General features: G+C 47.7%; 2 protein-coding genes across 2 annotated transcripts in view; one reads left to right on the plus strand and one right to left on the minus strand.

The window, feature by feature from the left end:
* Positions 1 to 1,665: 1,665 nt before the first annotated feature.
* Positions 1,666 to 6,635, minus strand: JMJD4 (jumonji domain containing 4). Its single transcript, XM_065875163.1, has 6 exons — positions 6,371 to 6,635; positions 5,950 to 6,115; positions 3,760 to 3,885; positions 3,143 to 3,410; positions 2,419 to 2,565; positions 1,666 to 1,968 (listed from the first exon to the last, which is right to left on the minus strand). Exons 1-6 carry the CDS (start codon positions 6,633 to 6,635, stop codon positions 1,666 to 1,668), a joined length of 1,275 nt encoding a protein of 424 aa, XP_065731235.1.
* Positions 6,636 to 17,629: 10,994 nt separating this feature from the next.
* SNAP47 (synaptosome associated protein 47) overlaps positions 17,630 to 26,411 on the plus strand; it is a 50,428-nt gene continuing 41,646 nt past the window's right edge. Inside the window, exon 1 of the mRNA XM_065874599.1 lies at positions 17,630 to 18,168. Within this exon, the coding sequence (XP_065730671.1) occupies positions 17,669 to 18,168 (500 nt within the window). The 5' untranslated portion in view covers positions 17,630 to 17,668. The remainder of the gene's footprint in view (positions 18,169 to 26,411) is intronic.

The following is a 26,411-nucleotide window of genomic DNA, read 5'->3' on the forward strand; positions in this document are numbered from 1 at the left end:
TCATTGGCTTTTGAATTGCACAGTGAGTGAGCAAGGAGACACTGGTCAATATCATAAGAAGTGGGCACCGGATGAAGCAGAGTGACCAGTGAATATGCGGGGAGTGATTACAATGGTGCATTTTATGTGCCAGTGTGGTCAGGTCATGGTGCACAGTTGTTTGGCTAAATGCCAGCGTCTGGATGTTGCTGTGAACTCAACCGACTTTAAGCAGATTACCTTCCATAATGTGGGTGGGCCTCATCGAATCAGTTGAAGATCTTAAGAGCAGAGGACCTAGGTTTCCCGAAGAAGCACTTCTGCCTCTAGACTGCAACACAGAAACCCTGCCTGAGTTTCCAGCCTTCAGACTCAAGACCGCAAGGTCAACTCTTCCCTGGGTCTCCAGCCTATCCTGCAGATTTAACAATCAACAGCCCTTAACACCTCTCTTTCTACACATACTCTATTGGTTCCATTTCTCTGGAGAATCCTGAAACTCTGACTATTGGGTGTAATATAGGTGTGCAAGAAGTGGAAACTGGATAGTACATACAAGTGTAGAGTCTGCAATGACAAAAAATTCTGGGCAGGGCAGAATGAGTGCACAAAGAGTCGTTGTTGAATCAAACACTGTTTGCAAAGTGACTTTAGATGGCGGATAGTGGGTGTTCAATGAGTTGAAGTAGTATGGTGCAGAACAGGTGTATGAAGTGTGGAAGAGGCCCAGGTTCCAGCTGGCCTTTTGGGCCCTACCTGGCCTGCAGGGAGACCTTGGGCAAGGCCCTCTCCCTCACTGGGTATGCAGCTGCTAGGGTGGGCTTAGTCTCTGAAGGGGAAAGGTGGTGCTGTAGCAAGCAGGAGGGGGATAAACTCACTGGTGCTTTGCCTTGCCCTACTGCCAGCAGGGCCCAAGTGGCACGTCAATGATGTATCTATGACACTTGAGGGGCTTGCATGAAGGACAGCACATGAGGCCTAGAGCCCTGACCAACAGACATCTTTGGCTCAGGATCCTGCTGGGGAGGAGGTGGGCACAGGTGGTTCTAGTGTGGGATAGAGACACAGGCCTTTGGTCTCGGGGCTGCCTTGGGGCCCAGTGTCTCCACCCTACACTGAGGGTCTTGCTCCAGTGGGAGATGTGTGGACTCATGCAGGGATGTGGTGCTACTGCAGAGGGGGCCCTGCCAGACGAGCCAGCTGCCCTGCACTGCTGAGGATGGGAGGCCTGTCAGCTTGGATGCTGGCCTTTGCTGAGGGAAGGCTGGGGGGGTGGGGGAGAAGAAAACCTAGCCACACGCCACCCCCACTCCTGAGTCCCCAGCACATTTCCAGCCTCCTTGCTGTGGGTCCAAATGACCAACACCTCCCCATGCACCCCCCCCTCACCGGATCCAGTTCCCAGTCCTGGCTGGGCCTCACGAGGACAAGGAGCCTGGACCCTCTGGACAGGCATTGGGGCCCCAGGGATGCCAAGAGACAGCCAGGACCTATCAGACCCCAAAGAGCAGGAATTGTGCCTGGGACGCCGAGGTGACAGTTCAACAGGGAGGTGACACATCCCAGGCCACAAAGGAGGACAGAGCTTTATTTCCAGAAGGGACCCTTGCACAGGGTGACTGCCTTCCACACTGGTGCCTCGAGGGTCCCCCAAGGATGTGCTGCACCCGATCCTTGTAGCATGCACTAAAGGGATGTGGTGGCGGCCACAGCCTCCTCCAGCTGCTGTAGGAGCTCCTCTGGCCGTGGTGAGAATGCACTGGTGTCCACTCTCTGGAAGTCAGGGTGGGCCACCACGGACTCCAGCACCTCAGCTATGCGGCAAATGTCAAAAGCGGCCTGCTGGGGGCCCAGTCTGGTGCCCTTGCCGCCCTCCACCTTGCCAGGACCCATCCCCTTCGCCAGGAGGAGAAGCCTCCTTTCAGCAACGACCTTGAGGAAGTGATAAAATTCCTCGAAATTAATCCCGGAGCAGGACTTCATGATGACCTGGGCCAGAAAGAACAACCAGTGAGCTGCTGCTCACTCACAGCTCTAGGCAAGTTCTGCTGACCCTGCATCGAGTCTAGGCTACAAAGGGCCCTGAGACACAGTCCAGTCCTCGAGGATGGAGACACCTGGGGGACAGCCAGTGATCAAATGGGTCTGAGTCCTGCAGCCTGGAAGCCCCAGAACCCTCACTCAAATAGGCAGGCCTGGTTGCCACCAGGCCCCCAAGACTACAGATCTGACCTTAGAGACCACACCCTCCCTTAAGACTGCAGGCTGTCCTGGGGCTTTTCCATACCCTCCCCCCACTGACGCCCTGGGCCAGGTGAGCACCCTCTTGCCCTTGACTGTGGTCCTGGTTCAGGTGAGCCCCCTACCAATCCTCCCACTATAGATAGCCCTGGTGAGCCTCATCCTGTGCCCCCCTCCTGCTCAGACCAGTTGTCCCACCTGGCAGTGGTGGTGCCAGTCGGGCATGCTGTCCCTCCACTCAATGATCTCCTGCTGCACGGCACAGAGCTCCTGCTGCAGGAAGTGCCACATGTTGGCCAGGTTACAGCCGTTGACCCAGTTGTGGTTGATGGAGATGGTGTCCTCCTGGAAGGGGTAGGGCACAGGCTGTCCCCGTGAGCCCACAGGGGGCACCGTCCCCTCCCCGTCCTGAGGTCCTCTCAGCTTTCCTCAGCTGGGAGGAGCTGCTTCCATCTCCCAATGGGAGCCAGCAGAGAAGAGGGAGCTGGGATCATTTGAATCCACAATTAGCCCAGAATGGGGCTCCGTAAGGGCTGGGACACCACAGTGTGTGGACCCCTTGCCCACTGTTGCCCAGGAAAGCAACATGGGAGGAAGGGAAAGAGGCTGGGGGCCCTCAGCAGCGCTGCGTGCAGGGAACCAATATAGCCACATGCAGTACCAGCCTTGCCCATGGCCTGCCCCATCCCATACCCAGGCTCTCCCAGAGGGACAGCCTGCCCACTCTATGGGATCAGGGCGGGTGGGCTCGGCCCTCGCTCTGCAGGAACGCATTTAGGAAGGTGCCGAGGGCAAGAAGAGCTGCTGAGCAGGCCAAGGGGCACAGGTGAACAGGGGTAAGAGTCAGCTCAGTGGAGCCCTGTGGCCTGTCTCCCTGACCCATCTGGGCCACAGCACATGGGGTAGGGAATACCCAGCATACCAGGTTGTGGACTTGATGGTGCCACCCACTGGGCACAAACACCATCTCGCCTGCCTCCTGTGTGACCTCCAGTGGTGGGCTACAGTGATCTCGCATGGGGTGTAGGCGGCTATCCAGGAGTGTGGGGGAGGTCACGTCGTAGGGCAGGCTACCGTGGCAATCCCGCAGGGCTTCTTCTTGCCCCGGTGGGAAGAAGATCCACTTTTTCCTCCCGCAGATGTTGACGGACCAGCTGAAGGAGCGGAAAATGTCAGCATGGAACGGCGACCTGTGCGAGACCTTCTGTTGGTGCTGTGTGGCTTGGATGTGGGCTTTGCTTCTTCTGAGTAGACTGACCAGGCTCAGTGGTCCCCAGCTCTCACACCTGGTCTGTGAGCCAGGTGGGAGGGCCAAACCTCCCCCACCCCAGAACATCACACAGGAGGTGCATGAGCTCTTTCCACAGACGAAAGAGGTAAGTGGGCTTAGAAATGCCAGACCTGGCAGCCGACTCCATTACCTGGCTAACAGGAATCTCTGAGAGGCTCTGGGCAAGAGCTGACACACCAGCAGGAAGGTTCAGGAGAGTGACCAGGGATGGGGTGTAGGATGGTGGGTGGGAGCAGACAGGCGGTTACCAGGTGCCGGTGGGCCCCATGTAGATGAAGCGGTAGTCATCCACGTCCAGGGCATCCCAGTACTCGTTGAGCCAGTCAGATGAGAAGTATATGGGCAGGGTGAACACGCCCTCTGCTGAGGAGTCCCTTTAGAAAGCGGCATGAAGCTACAGCAGAAGTGGCTACAAGCCAACCTCCCAGCACCCACGTCCTGAGTGCATGAAATATCATGAGAGCTTTGAAATTATGTGAATGACCCTGACCTGCCTTCTGGAGTCAGCACCAACCACCAGAAGTGGGGCCACCTCAGACCACCCAGCCATAGTCCAGTCACCAGATGACCACAGCCCCAAGTAGCCCTAGCTGATCCCTGCCCAAATGACTGAACCAGAATTGTAAGCAGATGAAATGGCTTTGGGGGTGCTGTGACACAGCCTACACAACTTGTACAGGCAGTGACCTAGATGTTCCTGGCCACTCCCACACCCATTCCAGGATTTCAGCTTCGGGCTGAGCTGGGGTTTAAATACATCATCTGCATCATGCTGGTTTCCCGAATTTGGGGGCCTCCTCCACTTTTTTAACCACACCAGTGACCTTGATTCTGCCGAGCAGATTCAAAGCCACAGGCCCAGGCATGAGGACAGCCCAGGTACACGGAGGTCCTTTTCAACCCCTCATTTCCCTGGATCCATCCCCACAACCCAACCAATGGGCTCCCAAACAGAGGAGCATTCTAAACCAGCCCAAGGGAGAGTGCAGTTCTACCAGCAACATGGTCACACAACACTCTCGGTCAGAGGCCATGACAGGGGAGAGCCTTAGTAGTACCAAACCACCAGTAGTTCCCCAAAACACCATGCAGGTCCCTCCGCTGCCATGCCTTTGTACAGTGACAGACTCCTGCTTATCGTTCAAAACCCTGCTCAGATATCACCTCCCCTGTGGCTACCCCTGCGTGCCTGATCCAGGCCTTCCTTTGTTCTTTTTATTTGTGGGTTGCCAAGGAAAACGCAAGACACTTCCTCAAGACTGAATTTCAAATAAACAGTGAACAAGTTTCTAGAATAAGTATGCCCCTTGTAATACCTGGGACATACTTATACCCAAAAAACTACTCGCTGCTTATCTGAAGCACAAATTCACAGTGCACGAGTGTCTGAATCTATGAGTCCATCTGTGCTGTTGGAATATGAGTCCGTGAAGTCTAGGACCAGAGTCTGGTTGCATCTTAGTGACTATCTGCCGGGCCAGGTCTCTCTGACAAGTAAGAAGCTGTGTGGCAGACAGTACCAAGGGCAAACTTTGAGCAAACTTCATGTACTCTTGGATTGCTCTTGGGAATCACAAGGGCCTGAATTTTTTTTTTTTTTTTTTTGAGTCTTAGTTCCTGCATCAGCAAAACAAGAATTCCACTGTTCACTCATTCATTAAATGAACACCTGATCTGTGCCAGGGCCCTGTGCTAGATGGCGGGGGTCTGACTAGGACCTCCTCTCTGCTTGTGAAAAGCACACCCCTGGCAGGGGAAATGGCTACAAAACCTAAGGACCACCTCAGAGAGTGGGAAGGCCAGCAGAAGGGGTGGGGCTGCCTTCAAGAGCGAGGCGTTTCTCAGAGCACATCCTTTGAGCTCCCCAGGTGGAAGAAGCATATGGTGAGTGGCAACAGATCTCGGAAGGCCTTGTTAAAGAGTTGGCATTGCTTGTTAGTGATGGAGATTTTAAATGGGTGGGGCACAGTCCTGCTTGAAAGCTCACTTGGACTTTAGCAGTGGGGTGCAGGACTTGAGGCGGGGCAGCTAGTCTGGAGACTGGCAACAGCCAAAGTGGATGATAACAGGCCTGACTTGGAGAAGTAGGTCTGGACAGGGGAGGCTGGTCCCAGGGCCATCTGAGAGGACAGGCAAAGGCTGGATGCTGCCAGTTAGATGGAGGTGAAGCTGACAAGCATGGTTCTGGGCAAATGTGACAAAGAAGAGGTGGGTAACCATAGCCCATCTGTGCCTCTGCCAGGCCCACATTCCCCATAGCAACCAAGCCTGTGCAGGCATGGTGAGATGGCCATGATTGGAGAGAATGACACTTCCAACCAGGCCGAGGAAAATGGGTTAAATTCCGAACTGGGGAAAAGATGAGTTCCTCCGTGTGCAGCCAGGGCTCACTCAGAACTGAAAAACAGTGCTGTGGCCAGTGCTCCAGGCTCCTTTACCTGCACAGATGCCAGTCTTTGAGATAGAGACAGCCCCGTGAAGAGGAGTAGTTTCCCTGAATGTACTCTTTCCAGTAGCTGATGTAGTCTCTGAGGGTCATGTGTTCTTTGGGGTTGGAGTTGTATTCCCGGACCCCACAATTTGCAACAGGTACAACCACGTCTCCTGAAAGGAAAGGGTCAGGGACAAGATTCTGAGAGTCCTCCAGCCTGTCAATCCTCCCTGACCCTGTCTGCCCTCCAACTCATTGCTACACGGTCTCCAGGTGAATTCTTCTGGGGAGTGACTCATGCCTTGCCTCCCTCAAGCCCTCTGTGGCTGTCCTCATTTGCGCCCTCCCTCACAGTCCGACCTAAGAGTCTAGTCCTGTGTTTGCACTCCATGCTGTTCTTGCCCGGGTCACTCGCGCTCAGTCCTTACCATAGTTCTGAAGCAGATAATCGAAGTTGGGCTTTCCGCTGGGTGTCACCCAGAGCCTCCTGCTGCCCCAGCCCTCGGTGAAGGCGCTGGAGAAAACACAGGGTAAGTTAGGGAGCAGGTAACCCTTGAAAAAGTCGGCGTAGGAAAAGGAGTCCGGCTTCTCGATGAAGTCCACGCGGTCCAGTTTCGGGCAGACCCTGCGGGGGAGACACCCCTCGAGGCTTCGGAAGTGGCTCTCGGCGAACACGCGCGCCTCCCTGTCCATCCCGGGCCAGGTTCGGCGTCCCTGGCGTGCGGGGTGCGTGGGGTGGGAGTCTGCCGGGGGGATCTGGAGGGCTGCCGGGAACAGGGCGGGGCTCGGGGGGGGGGAGTCGGAGGAGCTGCAGGGCACAAGGAGGGCTGCGGGGCGGTCACAGAGGCTGCGCGGAGTCGGAGGAGCTGCTGGGGACGGAGTGCTCCTGGAGGCCCAGAATCCGGCTTCCGGATTCCCACTTCTCTGCTCTTTAAACAGGGAGGTGAAAAAGGAAGTATTTGTTAAACCTGCTTCCGGAGCACACGCTCTGAGCACCCGCGGCTCACAGCCCCGCGCCGGCTAGAGCGAAAGCGGCGAGGTACAGACACTCATAGGCCGCGGTCGTCCCGGAGCACTCGACCGGAACCTAGAGCCCGCGGTCTAAGTTCCTGGCCGAGCCTGAAACACGGCGAGCCAGTTCTTGGGCGCATGCTCGCGGCATTCTGCGGCCCTCACCCGGCGCAGGCACAGGAGCGGCCCACAGCACAGTCCTCCCAGCTCCGGGTTCCCCCGCCCCCCGCGGCTTCAGAGATTGTTGAGCGGTGTCGGCCTCCAGTCTTGTCGACTTCGCGCCTCCCCCGCGACTCAGGTAAGGCGTGGCTCCAGTCTGCAGCTGGGCTTGTGCTCTTCCGTCAGGGTCCCTCCTAACGCTACCGCCGAAGTGAGGACTCCTCCTCTTTCCAATGCTCCAAGGACTACGGAAGGTGGTGGGATGTGGGCTGGGCTACCAGAGAGGCACAAGGGCCAAAGGTAGTGTTCTGAGGGATGCTGAGTGTCTAAGGGGATGCTGGGAACCTGGAGGGGATGCTGGGGGACTAGGGCGATGATGGAGGCCTAGGGGGCTGATGAGGACTTGGAAGGAATGCTGCAACTTGCCGGTGATGGTGGGACCTGGTGGGAATGCTGGGAGACTAGGGAGGTTCTGAGGGCCTAGGGCGATGCTGGGGACCCGGAGGAAATGCTGTGGACCCGGAGGAAATGCTGTGGACTAGGAGAGGATGGTGGGACCTGAAGGGCATGGTGGGGACCTGGAGGCATGCTGGGGGACTAGGGCGATGGTGGGGACCCGGAGGGGATGCTGGGGGAATAGGGTGGGTCTGAAGTGAAGGTGTGGGGGCATCAAGGGTGGGGATATGAGGCTGTGCACACCAGCAGACCTGAAATGGGGGACATCAAAGAGGAACTTGGGTGGGGGTGACACATCAGGGCCTCAGCGTGTTGGAGAAATAGATGTCCTTCCTACCCATATCAATATGGAAAGGAAGAAAGCAGTTTCATTACTGTATGAGCAGATTACATGCATGTAAGGCATCTTCAAGAGAGTACAGAGCTGGGCAGAACGTCACACATTTTATACACAAGGAAGTAGAAGAATGAACTGTTAAGACCTCTCTCATCTCCTTGAGGGAAAAATAGATGCACCAGTGTAGTCTGCAGCTGATGAGAGACTCCTGCCTCAGTTCTGGAGGTCCGTGTTTACTGCTCTGAGTCAGCAGGTGGTGACTGTGCCGTGTAAAATCTGAACACTGAGTTTGTTTCATTCCTGACGAAAGGAAACACTCGAAGGGCAGGGAAGGGGCAACTTCTTCCCCTTTGTTAAACAGTGAAGATGTAATCTTATTTACCCTTATAGATGGCATAAGTGAGATTCTGGGGATATGAGGGCTCTGAGCTTTGGAGCGGGGCTTGAGGGGGGACTCTTTCCAAGGGTTATGAAGCTTATGCAGAAGGTGAACAGCAAGGACCAGAAGTGGGGAAAGGCAGAGAAGGGGAGGACTAGGAAAAAGTGAGTTAGGGAGAGCCTGAAGTCCAGGTATAGGAGGGGTCTAAAGTGGGAGCTGAGAACATGGGCAAGATGTTGGAGTGGAGAGTTCGTTGCAAGCAGAGCAGTGTGAGGGGTTGTGTGATTCTGTGTGCACTGTGCTCCCTTCCCAGTCTGTCTCATTGTACCTCACATGGTCAAGCTGTGGAATTCTTCATTGGGCCAGTGTTGGGCAGAAAGTTAGAATGCACTGGGAAGTTAAAATGGAGAAAAAGAGTCACCCTTAATTCCATCCAGAGATGAGCAGTTTTTGTTTCTTGAAATAGAGTTATCCTTCCAGGCATGCACTCATTCATTCATTTTTTTTCTCTTTGTCCCTCCCTGTACACACACACACACACGCACACACACACACACACACAAAGACACAGTCTTTCTTTCTATTTTATATGTATGTAAGTTTATATATATAAGCTTTTGCTGCTTTTAACTTTTTAAAAAACATTAACAAATGTCAATTTCTTGCCACATATTGACCAGATGTTCCTTAATTATTTGGTTTTAGTTGTGGTGAGTACAGATCATGGAAGGCAAATAGAAAAAGTGTGGGAAGCAGAATGTTCATAATTGTCTAAAGAACTGGGAAATATGGCTCAAAGCTTGCCTCACAGGGGAAATATGAAATTCAGATAGACATTGCCTGGGAAGAATCCCAGGATTCTAGCTTCTGAAGCTCTGTGGTTGAGACTAAGTTTCATAAGAAAGGGGACGCTTTAGGCCAGCAGGTCCACATGCTCCCCAGGATTGTTGGGGCAACTAAACCAGTAACTCAGGGTAGGAAAGAGGGTCTCCTTTCTTGAGCATTTGCCCTGGGCCAGGCATTTTGTCCTGTATTTGCCCTAGTTCACATGATGGCTCGCTGGTGTTGACAGTATTATCACAACTGTACACATGAGGCCCTGACATAACTAGTGAGAACAGGGGACTGGAACACAGGTCTGTGTCCCTCCAAGGCCACTAGACGGCAGCCCTGGCATCACCTGGGAACTGGTGGGAAATGCACATTCTTGGGCCCCACCCAGACCTGACTCAGAATCTGGGAGCAGGGTACTGCTCTAAGCCTTGTCACATCTCAGTGACACACCCCACAGAGGGCCAGAAAGAAAAATGGCAGGAGTGGAGTTTAAAAGTTAGCATTTTGTAGGAGATGCAGTGGGAATAACATAAAATCCTAGTTGTCTGCTCTGAGAGGTTAGAAAGATAGCGCGTACCATGTGAATAGGCTGTGTTATTGCAATGAAACGAACACCCGCAAACCTCTCCGGTTGAAAGTGAGAGCCTCTGAGGAGCAGGAGGTGAAGGTAATGGAAAAGACTGGCCACTGATGCCTGGAGACACTGCTCCCAGTGTTCTGACTCAAAGCCTTCTTGTGGTCAGGAGTTACTGGAAGGTGCATAAAATGTTGCTTGGTCTGTTACTTTGGAAATTAACTAAAAATAGGATGTTTACTTGATACTGAGTCTACTCCAGGACACAGGTCTGATGGAAGTGCTAAGAGAGATCCATTATACTAATTGCAGTGTGTTAATAAGTTCAGTCCCTGTGACCATTCATTTCTTCCCCAGGAGCATCACTGTGTGGATTAGTCTCAAAGACTCTTGAGGTACCTTGCCATGACCTCTTCTCCCTAATTCAGCAGGCATGTTGTGTTTTCACTGGAAGATGTGGGTTCCAGTTTACAGGAGGTGAGGACCAAATAAGGACTCTGTGAACTTAGCATAGAGTGAAGACCTAGTTCAGCAGATAGATGGAAGAGAACTGTCCACAGTGGACACACTTAATGTTTTCACATCATATGATTTGTGGTTCACTCAACACATATTTAATGGGTTCCTATGGTGCACCAGCATTGTGCACAAGGCACCCTCCTTGTAATGTTTGCCTTCTCCATTGTTTTGACTGAGTTGGTCAACATGTAAGCACATTCACAGGCTTTTTGGAATTATGGTGAGTACTGTGGTTGGTGAGTGCTGTGGTTGGTGAAGGGGCAAGGATGCCACTGGAGCAGAGACCTGGAGAGTGAGGTAGAGTTGGCTGTTCAGAGTCCCAGGAGCAGCAGGTGGGGAGCCTGAGACAGGAACAGAGCAGAGCAGAGAGGGTACGGGCTGGTCGGTGAGGCTGTAGTTAGTAAAGCCTACATGACTTGGGTGGCGACTTTGGACTTTACTCGAGGTACATGGGGAAGGGTTTCAGAAGAATGATGTTTTCTAATTTTGTTTTATGACTGTCATATTGGCTGCTGGCTAGAGAACGGGTAGTGGGAGGCAGAGTGAAACAAGGAGGTCAGGTGGGAAGTTGTCCAGGAGAGTAATGACAGTGTTGCATAGTCGTGTGACTGTGGGGATGGGGGGCGGTGCAGACGGCAGATGTGAGATACAAGTGCCAAAACTTGATGACAGACTGAGAGGGATGAGGAAGAGGGGATCCAGGAGAACTCACCTGGCAGTGCCTTCACTGAAATGCAGGAGCAGAAGGAGGGGCTTGCCAAATTCCAGATGCCTGTTAGATGGTCATGTGGAGATGCCCAGGCAATACTCAAGTCTCAGAGAGTCTGGGCTGGAGAGGAAAGTTTGGCAGGCCAGGCAACAGCTGGAAGGTGATATTTAATGCTGTGAAACTGTGTTGACTCACTTAGAGAGTATTGATTAAGAGGATCAAGGTTGTGACCTGGTCATTCCAGCATTTAGCAGTCAGGTGGAAGAGGAAGAATCAGCAGAGGAGACTGAAGACAGGCCCCAGGGGGTGGGAGACCAGGGGAGCATGGTATCCAGGCAACCAAGACGTGATGTGTCTCAGGAGATGGGCAGGTGTGTTGGACAGAGGTTAGAACAGATGTGGGCATTGGATTTGGCCACCTGGAGGCCTGGACAGAGAAGTGTCAGTGAGTGGCGGGGACAGGAGCCTGTCTGGAGGGGGAGATTCCTGGCTGGTGGCTGGGGGGCAAGCACAGGGAAGCATTTGGAGTCTCTTGGAGGAGGAGTAAGTGGAGAGGACTGCGGGGATGTGGGGAGGGTGTCTGTTTTAAGATGGTCTTAGAGCATGAGTGTAAACTGATGAGATGATCTAGGACGGGTTGGTAAACTATGGCCCATGGGCCAATTCTGGCTGCCACCTGTTTTATAAGTGAAGTTTTATTGGAACAGTCACACCCCTTTGTTTCTGTATTGTCGCTGGCTGCTTCTACTCTACAATGGCAGAATAGTTAAAGGGAGACCATGTGCTCACAAAGCCTAAAATATTTACTACCTGGCCCTTAGGGGAAAAAAAAGTATGCCCTTTCCTAGTGTTGAAGGGATGGAGACCAGACTAGAATCTGGTCTTTGAGGGAGGGTGCGGGGACACTGCTTCCCGCAAACTGTGCACGGAGACCAGAGGAAAGGCAGGATACCCAGGAACAGGTGTGGTATCAGAGTCCTCAGCTGAGGGAGAGGGAGGGTGTGGGTGGGGTCATTCTAATGCACACGGGAATGTTGTTCTCACTTTGGCCCTTCCACTTAATCCTCATTTATTTTGGTCTGTTGGGAAAGCTGCCATGGAAATCTGTGGTAGGAAAAGTTGTGGCCACAGGTTTTTCCTTTTGCTTTTTCCTTGGTATTTGTCAAACCTGAGTACTTTTCTCATATTTCTTGTATTAGTACAATCATGAGAAGTGTTTTCGTTCTTCTCTTAAATTTTCTTTCCTCTAACTTTTCTCTCTTTTTGAATTTTAGAATAATTTAGAGCTGATATTGTCCTTAGGTCTTTTAGTTATTTTCATGGTTAAACAGAGGCCCAGAAGATGAAATAGCTTTTCCACAGTCATAAAGTTTGTGGCAGAGCTGGAGTTGGAAATACAGCATGGTTCCTTGGATGCTGCAATGCCAGACTCAGTAATTCTTTGGGGAATTTGTGCATAATCTCACTCAGTGCTTAGGGAATACCTCTCAGAGTACACACTCAGGAATGACAGCTCGGGTCAGGCAATTGTTAATATAAATTCAATTTTCATGCTAAATCAATGTCTCAAAGTATGGGGAATAGCGGTAAACAAGATATGGCCCCTCCTCGACTCTCTTGGGGGTGGTTTATGGCAGACAGGGGGTGGCCAAGTGGCAGGAGGCTCTTTTCAGCCAGGAGGACCAGAGTCTAGCTGGTTTCAGGGGCTGACCCGAGCTGTGAGCACATTGCAGTGACTGAGGCCAGAGGTACCTTGCCTCTGACATTTGTTTTGGACGTGGAAACACTGAAAACCATGGTTGATGGGGTTAGTAGTCCCTAATGCTGAGAGTAAAAACTTTTCTATTATTCACATCTGAATAACTGCCGAGTGGCCTCATGGCAGGACAGCGCTAGCAGGTTGTGCCAGTGGCTCGCCGGGGACCTCACAGCTCATGGGGAACTGTAGGTGTGTGAGTCATAAAAGCTGAAGGTCTACACATCCTTGCTTCCCTGTCCTGTGAGAATCCCTAGTCCAGCGACACTCTGTAGTCTGTTTTATGTCTGTTTCAGAGTGCTCAGGTGAGTGTCCTTCTTATTAGGGAGAAAGGTCTGATGAAGACACTTTGGCTTTACAGTTCCTTTTGTCCAGAGTGAACCATTGTTAAAGAGGAAATGCACCCTCCCAGCTGCTCTGCCCCACGCAGGGAGCTTCCACACAGTCCCACTGTGTGCAGGGAGCTCACAGATAAAGCCCCTAAAGAAGACACCAGTCTTCTGTACAGGAGGTCAGGAGTTTTAAACACCTGAGATCTTTGTTAGCTTTCCAGCGACATAAGAGCATGGGTTTCCTGGATCCTTTACAGAGCCCTGCTGAGTTGGGAGTATGAGATTGTTTGTTTGTAGTGTTGAGATTCCCCTTGGTCTGGCATTCATCATCATGTTGCCTAAGAAGATGGATTCTTGGGTTTGTGTCTCCTTGGGGAAGTTTCTGACCCCATAAGCCTCAGGCTCCTCTGTGACTCAGAATGGTCATTCCTACTGACGCACAAGAAGGTGGCACCAGACCTGAGAGTGGAAAGTCTCTGCTTCTTCCTGCTCCAGCCCTGCTACATTCTTCAAGTAGGAGGCTTGCCTTCCTTATAGTCTTAATCTGCAGTAGTCTCTTCTACAATGTTCTTTACCACTTACTGTTTTTGCAGTTCGGTGCAAGTACCTGCAGTCTAATTGTTGCTTATCTTTAACTGTATATGTTCTGTCTCCTTAGCCCTGTACCCTCTGGTCCCTGCACTGTATTGTATCTCCTTAAATATGTAGGTCCTGAGGCTACCTTAAATATGTAGGTCCTGAGGCTATTGCTTTTTCAGAATTGACACTCGGAGAAAACACTTGAAGATGCTAATACTCCTGAAAGAGCCAAGCTATCAGTGGACTTTTAGAGCTTCTGCCATGATAGAGTTGTGCTCATTCATTTGTTGAATGAAGTGAGTTGGAGATGATCTCTGTGGTCCCTCCAGCCCTGACATCATTTTGTCGTGATGACAACATTCTCATGCTTAATATGGCAGCTTTCTTTTAGGTTTGTCCTAATTTCAGGTATTAGTAATTAGCAGAGCTGGTAGACTGGACTGATTTGTAGTACTGAGTAACAGGGGTTGATTGGCACATACGCATATCTGGGAAGTTTGGGTCAGCCCTTGCTACTGTGATTAAGAGAAGTTCTAGAGTGTACTTGGGAAGTACTTCAATCTGATTAACATAGGAGTTAAATTTATTTCTCTTATAATGGAATCAAGTTGTTTGGCACTTTAATTTTGTGTACACTAGGCACATTCTTCCTTCTTTCTTTCTCCTCCTTTTCACTGTCATGTTTGTTTTTGTGGCCAGGTGCTGTCGATAGCCAACTCTGATCAGGTGGTGAAAACTAATGAGACCAAATAACAGATTCTGGGTATGGTGATGTTTTAGCAGTCGTTAAAGAAATGGAATCAAGAGTAGACTCTTCACATTCCTAATAGATGAGCTGAGTTAGTTCTGTAGATACTTTGTAGTATTCACAATGATTGTAATAACACCTATAGCATATATTAGGTGCCAGGTACTCTTCTAAGCACCTTTCACATTATCAGTTCAGTTAAGCCTTACAGCTGCAGTGTGGGATAGGTACAATTATTATCCCATTGACAGATCAGGAAGTGGAGGCAGTGGGGCTGAGTAGCCAGGGGTCACACACAGATGAGTGGGAATACCTGCCATTGTCCAAAGGTTTGTGCTGTAGTCTTCCAGCTGTGCTGCTACCTAAGGCAGTGATTTCAGATGTTTTTGAAATTGTAATGCCCAGCTGAAATTTAGTTTTGGTATATCTTTCATATGTACATTTATTATTAATTTTTAATAAAATTTTATATTATTACTAAATATTTAGTAAATCCTTCATTGAAGTATTAATGAAGAAAAGTGAACAAATCATAAGAACTGAAAATGCACAAATCCTGAATTATCAGAAAATTAATACACCCAGGGCAAGAAATAGCACATTACCAGCATACAGAGTCAAGGCCTCCTTTCTCCCCAGTTATAACCACCATTCTGACTCCTGTTACTGAACTTTTCCTGTACTTATTTTTAAAATGAATTAAAGTTTGGGGAAAGTTTTAATTCCCATAAGTCAAATAAAAACATCCTAGGGTGTTATGAATCGATAGAGTCGATTTGTAAAGTTTGCTTCCTAAATATTTAGCTTAATAGAGATTCTCATATGAAGAACCCATACCCAAAGTAGAATGATCTTTGTGTTGCACCTCACTGTTGGGGATTGTGAAGGGTCTGAGACTTTATTGCGGGTTGAAGAGTGAGCCTGCCATAGTTTTGTAGATGTGGCAGAAAAGAGGAGGCCCTCTGGCAGAAAGGGCCTGTTATGCATGGCACAGCAGGAATCATGTGTGCATCTGTTCCCCTTGCCCCCTACATTCTGAGGGCACAGGTGGATGCTGCATATACCATGGGTTTGTGTCACAGCTTATGAGGGGGCTGCTAGCAAATCTGCCCAACACTTGCCTCCAAGGGGACACTGACCTATTATCCTGGTCAGGAAACAGATCTTCTTTCAACCAGGAGGGAGACACTGTCCACAGTTACAAGGAAGATAGCCTGGGACAGTTTTTGGTACATAAAATTTTATGTCAGTTTTTGACATAAAATGAGGAGAAGCACCGTGAAGAATTGCCTCCATAATGTCCATACCTTGTATGTGCAGTATTTAATTAAGCAGTAGGATGAGACTAGCCTGAGCATTGACCTCAGCTATGCTGAGAGTCACAGATGGACAGATACCATAAACCACGAGTGTCTGTTCCATTTATTCAGTCACGAAGTGTTTCCTGAGTTAGGATTATGAATAAAATATGGTCATTGCCCTTTGAGAGCTTGCAGTCAAATAACAAGTGGTCATCCTACCATTTAACAGGTACAGTAAGTGTGCATAAGTTCCGTACAGCCCCACAAGGGAGAGAGAGGGTGGGAGAGGCCGAGGGCTGGATGGGGCCTCTCTTACTCTGGAAAGAAGATTGCAGTGGCAGTGCGGGGCGGGTATTTTGGAGTACCAAAGGCAGGAGACCAATTAGACTGCCACTGTAGTCCACTTAAGACTTCCTCACATTCCGTATCATGCCTACAACCCTATGAGCTTTGGGGTTTTGTTTACATTAACATATTTCATATTTGATGATACATTGCCTAATCTCAAATCACTTTGTTTCTTCATAATTAGGAATCTCAATTCAATTCAGGTTCTTCAGGTGTAGGTACTGCCTTTTTCTTTTGCTGTCCAGGCTTGTGCTGCTTGATGTGGCATCTAGTACAGTAATTATATGGAAGAGTCTGAGTCTTTAGAATATAACTCAGTGAGGAAGTTTATAGAATTCCAGTGGACTCTAAGCTCCATGAGCCAAGGACTATGTCATTGTTGTTTCTTTTGTACTTGCAGCCCAGCATGGCATGGTGGGGGCTTAAAACTTGTTAACCAAATGCAGAGAATCCCTGTACCCATTCTGTGAAAGTCCACACGTTTCAACATTTTTAGGGATAATATTATGTCTTCTCCTGTTTTTATAAGTGAAATCATGTCATAATTAAACTCGTGTGTGTGCGCACGCGTGTGTGCGTGCGTGCGTGCATGCAAGAGAGAGAGAACGAGGATTTGAGGAAGGAGGGAAGGAAGGAAAGAAAGAAGGAAAGAAGGAGGAGAAAGGAAAGAAGAAACGCCATATTACAGGTGGACCTCTAATTGGAAGAGCACTGGACTAGGCATTACCCTGCCTAGTTCTAGCCATGTTAATGTCATGAACTTGTGGTTTGACCTTGTACAAAGTCCTCATCTTTTCTTGGCCTTATATTCTTTATCTGTACAGTGAGATGGTTGGACTAAGTGTTCTACAATGGTTGTTTCAAATCTGTGATTCATGACTTTAAAATGCATCCATAGGGAATTCCATGGCAGTCCAGTGGTTAGGACTCCACACTCTCACTGCCGAGGGCCTGGGTTCAGTCCCTGGTCAGGGAACTAAGATCACACAAGCCGTGCAGCGTGTCAAAAAAAAAAAAAAAAAGCATTGATAAGTGCAAATGGTGAATAGTACACCTTTGTTATGTATAACTGTATATAAAATATATACATATAATTATATAATTATGTAGAACCCTATAAAGTTAGTTGGGATTACAAGAATGGAAAAGGTTGTCTGTAAGATTATTTTCTATATGAAACTAAATAAATTTATAAAAATTTCAAAAGGAGAATGTTAGTTTGGAAACTTTGTAGAGTATGTAGTTGATAGGGGTCATCACAGCTGATGGTGTTCCTATGAAGAATCCTTGGGTGGTCTTTTCCAGTGATTTTCTTCTTTTGGTCACATCAGCTGTGGACCCTGGTCCCAATGTGGGTGCTCTAGTGAGTGAAGAGCCCCTGGGGACCTTGATGCTTTGGGTCAAGCACAAGTCTGGCCCCAGCCCTTACCTCTCTGCTGAGTAGGGCAAGGTCTTCATCCTGCCTATCACAGGTGGTGTGAGAGTCCTTGCTAGGTGAGAACTTGGCCATGTGCTGGAGTCTCCAGTGTGCTTGGAATCCAGACCATATCCTTGCTGTCAGTGTCCTAGTATCTCTAGTTCAAGTGTGATGTCCTATTTTAGGCTCATCTATCCACTAATTTGTCCCCCTCTCCTTCAGAGGCAGAGTGACCTTGGCCGTAGTACAAACCGACCTAGGAACCAGATGAGCAGAGACGTCTGCGTCCACACCTGGCCATGCTCCTATTATTTAGAACTTGAGAAGCAATGGGTCCCTGGCAAACTTTCATTAACTTCTCTCTCACTAAAATTTATGACTGATAAAACTAGAGAAATTCTTGTCAACTTTCCTCTTTCTAGTATAATTGAGATCAAGAAAGAAGCTTCTTATTTTATCTTCAGTTCTATTACCATCCTGGAAAAGGACCACAACAAGCACTGGTTCAGTTCCTTGCAGCCTAGTCGAAATGTCGTTTTCAGCATCATCGAGCATTTCTGGAGAGAGATGTTGTTGTCCCAGTCAGGAGCTGCTGTTGAGGAATCATCCTCCCCCATGACCAAGGGGAAGGAGTTGACTGGTCTGATGGCCTGTACCCAGAAGCGTCTGGAAGACACAGCCAGAGTCCTTTACCATCAGGGCGAGCAGCTTGACAGTATCTCGAGAGGCCTGGACAAGATGGAATCTGACCTGGATGTGGCTGACAGGTAAACAAACACTGTAATCATAACCTGACCTTTGGATGGCTGAGGTATGGTATCTTTTCCATCATCCCGTATTTATTACACATTCAGCCTTCTGAAAACACAAGCTGTGCCCCTGTTGTGGACAGTTACACTGGGCTGACTGCTGTGGGCGTGCAAGTAATGAGGGCCAGCGTTCGCTAAGTGTGCGGTATGTGCCAAGGACAGTTTTAAGTGTTGAAGGGGGATTGCCTCACTGAATCAGCAGACAAGTCAAGAAGAGTGTGTTCTTCTTCATTTTACCCATGGGGAAACTGAGGCTGAGAGGCCGGGTAATTTGTTCAAGATCGCACACACTAAGTTCGTTAGCGTAGTTTATCTTAATTTCTTTTCCATAGCTGTAGAGCAGCAAGGTTTGAGCCAAAGCATTTTGGCTTCAGAAGCTGCCATCTTAGCCACTGCACTAGCCACTCTCAAACCTTCAGTCTTGGGGGCCACTCCACCCACCTTAAAAACTGAGGACCCAAAGAACTTTTGTTGATGTGGGTTATATATACTGATATGTACCATTAAACTAAGAAATTAAATAATTATTTATTTAAAAAGTACAATGATAAATCCATGACCTAGTAACATAAATAACATTTTTTTAATGAAAAATAACTTTTATAAAGCAAAACGTGTAGTGAGAAGAGTGACACTGTTTGAGATTTTTGTACCTCTCTTTAAAGTAAAGCTTAGCAGAAAACAGCTGGATTCTCATGCCTGCTTCTGCAGTCAGTGTGCTGTGATTATCACAGGTCACATGGTCTCTGGAAACTCCACTCTACACTCATGAGAGAATGAGAGTAAAAAGCCAAATAGCCAAATAGTGTTGTGGTATTGTATGAGGTGACTTTGACCTCCCAGACTCCTTTGGAGGGTCTCAAAGACCACACTTTGAGAAGCGCTGCACTGACTATAAGACATATAAGGTAAGTCAGGGATCTTAGAGTCTAGTAGGAATAACCTCTCCCCCATGTCTGGAATGGTTGCTTGAGAGCTCAGGATGAGGTGGCAGCCTCTCAGTGATGGGCCCTGAGTGTGGGCCCCCTGTCTCAGACCAGGGCTGCATGGCTGCTGTTTGTGAGACCCCTTGCCTCTGAGTGACCCCACTCTGCAGTTACCATCTGTTGCTATTTCTAAGCACTATGTGGTAAAGGGCATCGTGCTAGAGCTACAGGGAACAGGGCCCTGCATCCTATTCTTAGAGGGGGTGCTTATGGTGGTTGAGATGTAAGATCACCAGACCTTTGTGAGTTTTCCTCATGGGAACATGGCTAGACATTTTTCCACCCTCCCTTGCAATTTGGGGTTTATATGACTGAGTTGTGGCAGAAGTGATGTAGGTCACTTGCAGGCCTAGTCTCTAAAAGCCCTGCTACCCAGTCTCTAGTACTGTCTTCCCCTTTACCTGCTGGAATCCTCCAGGACTCGAAGGCCCTAGGACAGAAGCATTAGTTAGACAGAGTTTAGGGCCTCAAATGTCTTCCCAGAGCAGAACGCTGACCCCAGCCCTCAATTGGACTACAGTGTGAGCAAGAAATAATCCTCTATTGGGGCTAGGCCCTTAAGATTTCAGGAGTTGTTTGTTATAGCAGTCAGCCCTCGCAGAATAACACAACATTCCTGTAGGAAATTGAGACATCTATTAAATATCTTCAATACATAACAGGACATAGAGACCAGAGATTTAGAAGAATGTTCATTTGCACTGGAAATCTAAGAAATGCACACGAAAATAATGGAAATCTAGGTTTTAATGATCAAATTAGTAACAATTAAAAGTAAGAATACACAATACCAACTGAGGATAGTGAATAATCATTTTCATGGACTGCTTATTAGGAATGACAATTGGTATAATCCTTTTGGAGAACAATTGGGTGATTTGTAAATCTTCTTTTGACAAACAACAAAGTGAAAGGATGAACCTGAGGCTGGGAGAAAGTATTTGTGATACCTACCCATATCCCAACACAGGGTTAACACCCAGCTAGTTAAAGACAAAATGAGAAAAAGGCAATTCAGCAGAAAAGTTAGTAAAGGCCGTTGACTGGAGTTTAGGCTAAGAAGCTACTATAACAGAGATCCAAAAATATTGTGGTTGAAATAAGCTAGACCTCCATATAATGATCCAGAGGAAGGTAGTTATCCCAGGCAGATAGAAAGCTCTGCTTTAGGCCTTCACCTCTGGCTGCATGTTGGCTAGAAGGTCTCCTGTCTTATCACATGGAACCATCACTACATCAAAAGTTGCTGGTATCACTCATTCGCAGCCAGTGGGAAAGGGGAACAAAGAGGGAGGCCAGGGAACACAGCCTTGTCTTTAAGAAGGTGACCCCAAAGTTGCACATATTACTTCTGCTCATATCCTACTGGTAGGACTTAATCTCATAGTTACACCTAGGAACAAAGAAGTGGGGTAGTTGTGAGAGATTACTCAGGTATTCCATTATGGAAGGAAGAACAGGAAAATGGATACTAGGGATCATTAGTTGTCTCTGCCACAGTGTCTCACAAATGAGAAATCCCAAAAGACCAATGAAAAGGGAGTTTAGCATCCCTAGTGATTAGGGAAAGGTAAATTAAACCAACACATGTATTAGTTGGGTAACACCAGCTGTTGGTTAAGATGTGGGGTGATAAGAACTCTAATGTTTTTGTCGGTAATATGAAATGGTTCAGCCACTTAGGAGAGCAATTGTCAATACCTAGTGAAGCCAGAGGTGCACAGAACCCATGACTGTGACCTTGCTCTTTCAGATGTGTATCTTAGGGAAACTGGCACTTGTGCACAGCATGTGTGGACATGACTTTCATTAAAGGATTGTGGATGGTAGCGAGCGATTGCAGTCAGTTGCTTCTCAAGGGGGATTGGGTATATAAGCTATGTTTTAGTCACAAAATAGACTAATTCTTTCACGGTAACTGTTATATGTTAGATCTATACATATCAGCTTGAATAAATCCCAAAGCAGTATGAAAAAAACAAAGCAGGTTGCAAAGAGATGTGTACAGCAGGATACCATTTATAAGGCTTTTTTTTTTTTTTTTTGCGGTACGCGGGCCTCTCACTGTTGTGGCCTCTCCCGCTGCGGAGCACAGGCTCCGGACGCGCAGGCTCAGCAGCCATGGCTCACGGGCCCAGCCGCTCCGCGGCATGTGGGATCTTCCCGGACCGGGGCACGAACCCGTTTCCCCTACATCGGCAGGCGGACCCTCAACCACTGCGCCACCAGGGAAGCCCTATAAAGTTATTTTTTTTTAATATGCCAAATAATACTATAGGAAAAACATTGAGTTAAAATATGAAAACCTGAACAGGAAGGGTGCATGCAGGGCACCACACTGTGTAGCTCTGTGGTGAGTTATCCAGAGAGCAGCTGACTGATGTTCCTGGAGTGGTCTTGTGGTTCATCATGCTCTTTGGCGTGGGTCCTTTCAAGTCGATTGTGGTAGGCCCAAAGTGAGCTCTCTAATTTGTCCATCAGAGCTGGGGAAATTTCCTGTATTATTTCTTTGATAATTTTTCCCCCTCAGTTTTTAAAATGTGTTCCTTTTGGAACTCCTCCTTTTTTTGTTATCTGACTTCCTGAACTGATCTTCTAATATTGTTCTCATTTTTCTTTCTCCTCATCCTTTTGTTCTGGTTTTATTTCTTGAATTTTATCTTCCTACCTTCTATTTCTGTTATCATGTTTTTAATTTCCAAGACTTATTTTTTGTTTTCCAATGTTCCTTTTGAACAGCAGCCTATTATTGTTTCATGGATGCCCTATTCTCTTATCTCTTGGGTTGTTATGGATAGCCTTGTCTTGGTATGTTATGTCTTGTATGGGAAGGCCTGCGTGGACTGTGAAATTTTTGGTTCTGCTGAAAAGGGGTGTGGTCACAGTGTTTGAGAGCAGTGCTCTGTGGTCTGAGAATATCTGGTCTCTCTTCCCATGACAGTCCTAGATTTATGCAGTTATAGTGTTTTCAGTAGTCTTCACAAAATGTGGTCTCTTCTCTCTCTCTCTCTCTCTCTCTGTTTCTCTGTCCCTCTGTCCCTCCTTCCCTCTCTGTCTCCCTTTCTGTCTCCCTGGCCCCCTCCCTCTTTCTCTTTCTGTACTGAGAGTGAAGGGTGAGTTTTATGAATTCTAAGGTTTTTGGAATCTCTAATCTGATTAGATTTAAAGCGACTAATAACTCTTATTTCAAGTGGTGTAGAAGGCACTGATGATGTGGCAATGGTGATATGTAAAATAATTGTTATGGGATACTCGTAATCAAATATTTTAAAAAGGCTCTGAGTGACCATGTATTTGATACCTAATAACATTTTTGTCAAACTAATGAGTAATGAGATTGGCTGGCTGCTCTAACTCTACTGGACAAAGTGTGGAAAGGAAAGGGTGAGTTCAGAGTGCCCCATAATGACCTGAACATTTCTATATCTGCCTTGAAGGAAAACCTTAGGTCCCGTAGCTGCAGCACTGAGATTTTTGAAATTCAGATCCGGAGTGTCATCCTGTGAGTGACTAAATTACAATGTAAATTGAAATCTCAACTTTGCATGGTGTCTGCTGTTAAACTGAGGGTATTGATAGGGGAGAAATGGGATCCTGAAAATTGGAATGTAGACATATGGGAAGATCCTAATGAAACTGAGAAAATAGAACCCCTAAATTCTGATGAATCTTCTTTGCCAGTAGAAGCAGCGCTTCCTCCCCTGTCTGAGGCGATTAACCACACTTTGCCTGAGGAAGCTGTAATGGCCTCCCCCAAGATAATTGCTTTGCAAGACGGTGCAGATTTCTTTCAAGACCCCCCCCCCACCCCCCCCTTTGCTTCCAGGTATATTAGAGTTAGAGTTAAGTCTCAGCACAGCCCAGAAGATGAGGCATAAAGTGTGGCCCATGAAGAGGTGCACTGCACTCTGAAAGAACTGCATGAGTTTTCCAGTTTATACAGACAGAAATCCTGTGGGAATGGATATCTCGGGTGTGGGATGATGGTGAGAGGAATATGAAGTTGGATGGGGCTGACTTTACTGAAATGGACTCACTAAGCAGAGATCCTGGATTTGGTACCATGGCTCGAGGAGTTAGAAAGGCTCTAACAGTTTGGTTGGTTGGCTGAGATGTGGACTAAAAGGTGGCTTACTCTAAATGGAGTCTGAAATGTCAGAACTGCCTTGGTATACTCCAGAGGAAGGATCCAAGACTGAGGAAGATTGGAATGGTAGAATAGATTTATTATGTGAGATCTCCTCACCCATCCTGGCAGGGTCCAAGAAGACACACTTTTTACCATGACTGTGAGAAATAAATTTTTAAGGGGAGCCCCAGCATCCTTGAGCTGTGTGGTTGCTCTTCTCTGTAGGCCAGAAATTACAGTGGGAAGTGGCTGGGATCTGAGCTGGGAAGCTGCTGAGCTGGGATCCTTAAATGCAGCAGGGATAATTGGATCCTGAGGTGGCAAAGCTAAGTGGTAGCACTTAATCACCAAAGACAACTGGGTTGGTTACCATAATGGACAGCAGAGTCAAAGCAGCAATCAGAATAGTCTGACTCCCAGAGACCTATGGCATTAGCTAGTTGGTCATGTGCCCCTAGAAGAGAAACAGTTGGGCAGTCTGCTCAATTCTTACTTGATCTGTTAAGCAGAAGAGTTCTAGGTCATGTGAACAAGCATCTAACCTGAATTAAAAAAAAAAAGTCACGGCTCCTTAATTGATTTCTAGATTTGACCCGGTTTACACACCCAGAACCCCTTGAATGACGGGGAAGGTGGGTCCCCTTGTGGAAGGACCCCAGTATGCTACCAAATTTTGTACTGTTAATCTTTCTCCCAGCCTTTCCCAGAGAGACATATGGCGTTTTACCAGGGTGACTGTGCATTGGGGAAAAGGAAATCAGATTTTTCAGGGACTACTGGACACTGGCTCCAAACTGACACTGATTCTAGGAGACCCAAAAGATCACTGTGGCTCACCTAGGGGCTTATAGAGGTCGTGATCAGTAGAGTTTTAGCTCAGGTTCATCTCACAGTGAGATGGCCCCTGAACCCATCCTATGGTAATTTTTCCTAGTTCTGGAGTATATAATTGGAATAGACATACTCAGTAACTGGCAGAATCCCCACACTGGTTCCCTGACCTCTGGAATGAGAGAGATTCTGGTGGGAAAGACCAAGTAAAAGTCACTAGAACTGCTTCTACCTAGAAAAATAGTATACCAAAAGCAATTTTGCATTCCTGGAGGGATTACAGAGATTAGTACCACCTTCAAGGACTTGAAGGATGCATGGATAGTGAGTCCTACCCCATCTCCATTCAGGTCACCTATTTGTGCAGAAAAAAGATGGATCTTTCAGGACAGTGGATTATCTTAAACTTAACCAGGTGGTGACTATAATTGCAGTTGCTATTCCAGATGTAACTACTGCTTGAGCAAATTAACACATCCTCTGGTACCTGGTATGCAGCACCTGCTCTGGTAAATGCTTTTTTTCCATCCCTGTTAGTAAAGACCACCAGAAGCAGTTTCTATCAGCTGACAAGGCCAGCAATACACCTTCACTGTCCTACTTCAAGGGTATACCAACTTTTCAGCCCTATGTCATAATATAGTTCACAAAGATCTTGATGCCTTTCTCTTCCACAAGATAGCATGCTATTAATGCTGATTGGACTGAGTAAGAAGTAGCAAATACTCTAGACTCATAAGACATGTGCATGTCAGAGGATGGGAAATCTGACAAATTCAAGGGCCTTCTACTTCAGTGAAATTTTTGGAAGTCCAATGGTGTATGGCTTATTGGAGTATCTCTTCTATGGTGAAGGTTAAGTTGTTGCATCTGGCGCTTCCTACAACCAGAAAGGAGGCACAATGCTTCTTAGTGTTTTGGAAGCAACATATTCCTCATTTGGGTGTGTTACTCTGGCACATTTACCAAGTGACTCGAAAACTGCCAGTTTTGAGTAGGGCCTAGAGCAAGAGAAGGCTCTGAAACAGGTCCAGATTGCCACAGAGCTGCTCTGTCACTTGGGCCATATGATCCAGTGGTATATGATGGGTCAGTGGCAGATAGGGGTGCTCTTTGGAGCCTTTTGCAGACCTCTATAGGGAATCACAGTGCTCACCCTTAGGACTTTGGAGCAAAGCCCTGCTATCCTCTGCAGATAACTACTTTCCTTTTGAGAAACAGTTCTTGGCCTGCTACTAGGCCTTAGTAGAGACTGAACACTTTGGACTTTTTCATCTTCCAGAACTGTAAGAAATAAATATTTGTTGCTTAAGCTACCCAGTCTGTGGCAGCCCAAGTTAACTGATAATACTCTGGAAATCTAATTCTCGTATGCCTCAGGGGTTGCTGGGTTTTGCTTGCTGAGGGTTGGAACTGACTTTTTGTGACTTTTCCAAATTATTTTTTCAAAGTGTGTATTCCTTGTTAAGTGTGGTCACTGAATTTCCGAAGAAGGAAAAAGTAAATAGGTCTTGTTTCTCTCAATTCCCTCCTGGCTGGGAAGCCACTTCAGCTCATGGTGGTAGAAAACTCTGTGCCAACCTCTCAGCAATCAGAAGCCCCAATCAGACTCACAGTCCCAGTTTTTGGAGGAAGGGTCTTTATTGCCCACCCTGGCTTCAACAGGCCATACTAAGAATACTTGCGGCCGTCCCACAGCTGCCAGTTATGGATTTGTGGGATGGGGGTTGGTAGTTGCTACTGCTTGAAAGCAGAAGTTGATTGAAATTTCTTGGTCTCTCCATCAAACTCACTGCTGGATGCTGCAGATGTTCTCCTTGACCTAGAGTTCCAAAATAGTTGCTTCAGACAGTTCTGCCAGTTCCTTCATTTTGCTGGAGGGACAGATTCCTGCAGCTTCCTATTCCACCATCTTCCCTGCTGCCACTAACTATATGGCTTTTATGAATAGATGCTGCCCTTCATGTACCATTTCATTCTGGGGCAGATTTCATGGAGGTTTGCTGTTTTTCTGTATTTAGCAGTTTTCAAGGTAATGACTTTGTTCTTTATCCTCAAAAGATGTTCAGTTATTATTTTTAAAATCCTTTTGAATCCCTGGATTTAAAAATATTTGAGTTTCAATCCGTTGCAATTAGTATCTTATTGAACTTTAAGCTTCCATCTTTGAGCATGTTGTGACATTTTTGATCCAATAATTTAGCAAGGAGTAATGTCTAGGATTGTAAACCTTAAATTATATAATATCATGGGTT

The sequence above is a fragment of the Phocoena phocoena genome, chromosome 3 (genome assembly GCF_963924675.1).
Source record: "Phocoena phocoena chromosome 3, mPhoPho1.1, whole genome shotgun sequence".
Classification (NCBI taxonomy): Eukaryota; Metazoa; Chordata; class Mammalia; order Artiodactyla; family Phocoenidae; genus Phocoena; species Phocoena phocoena.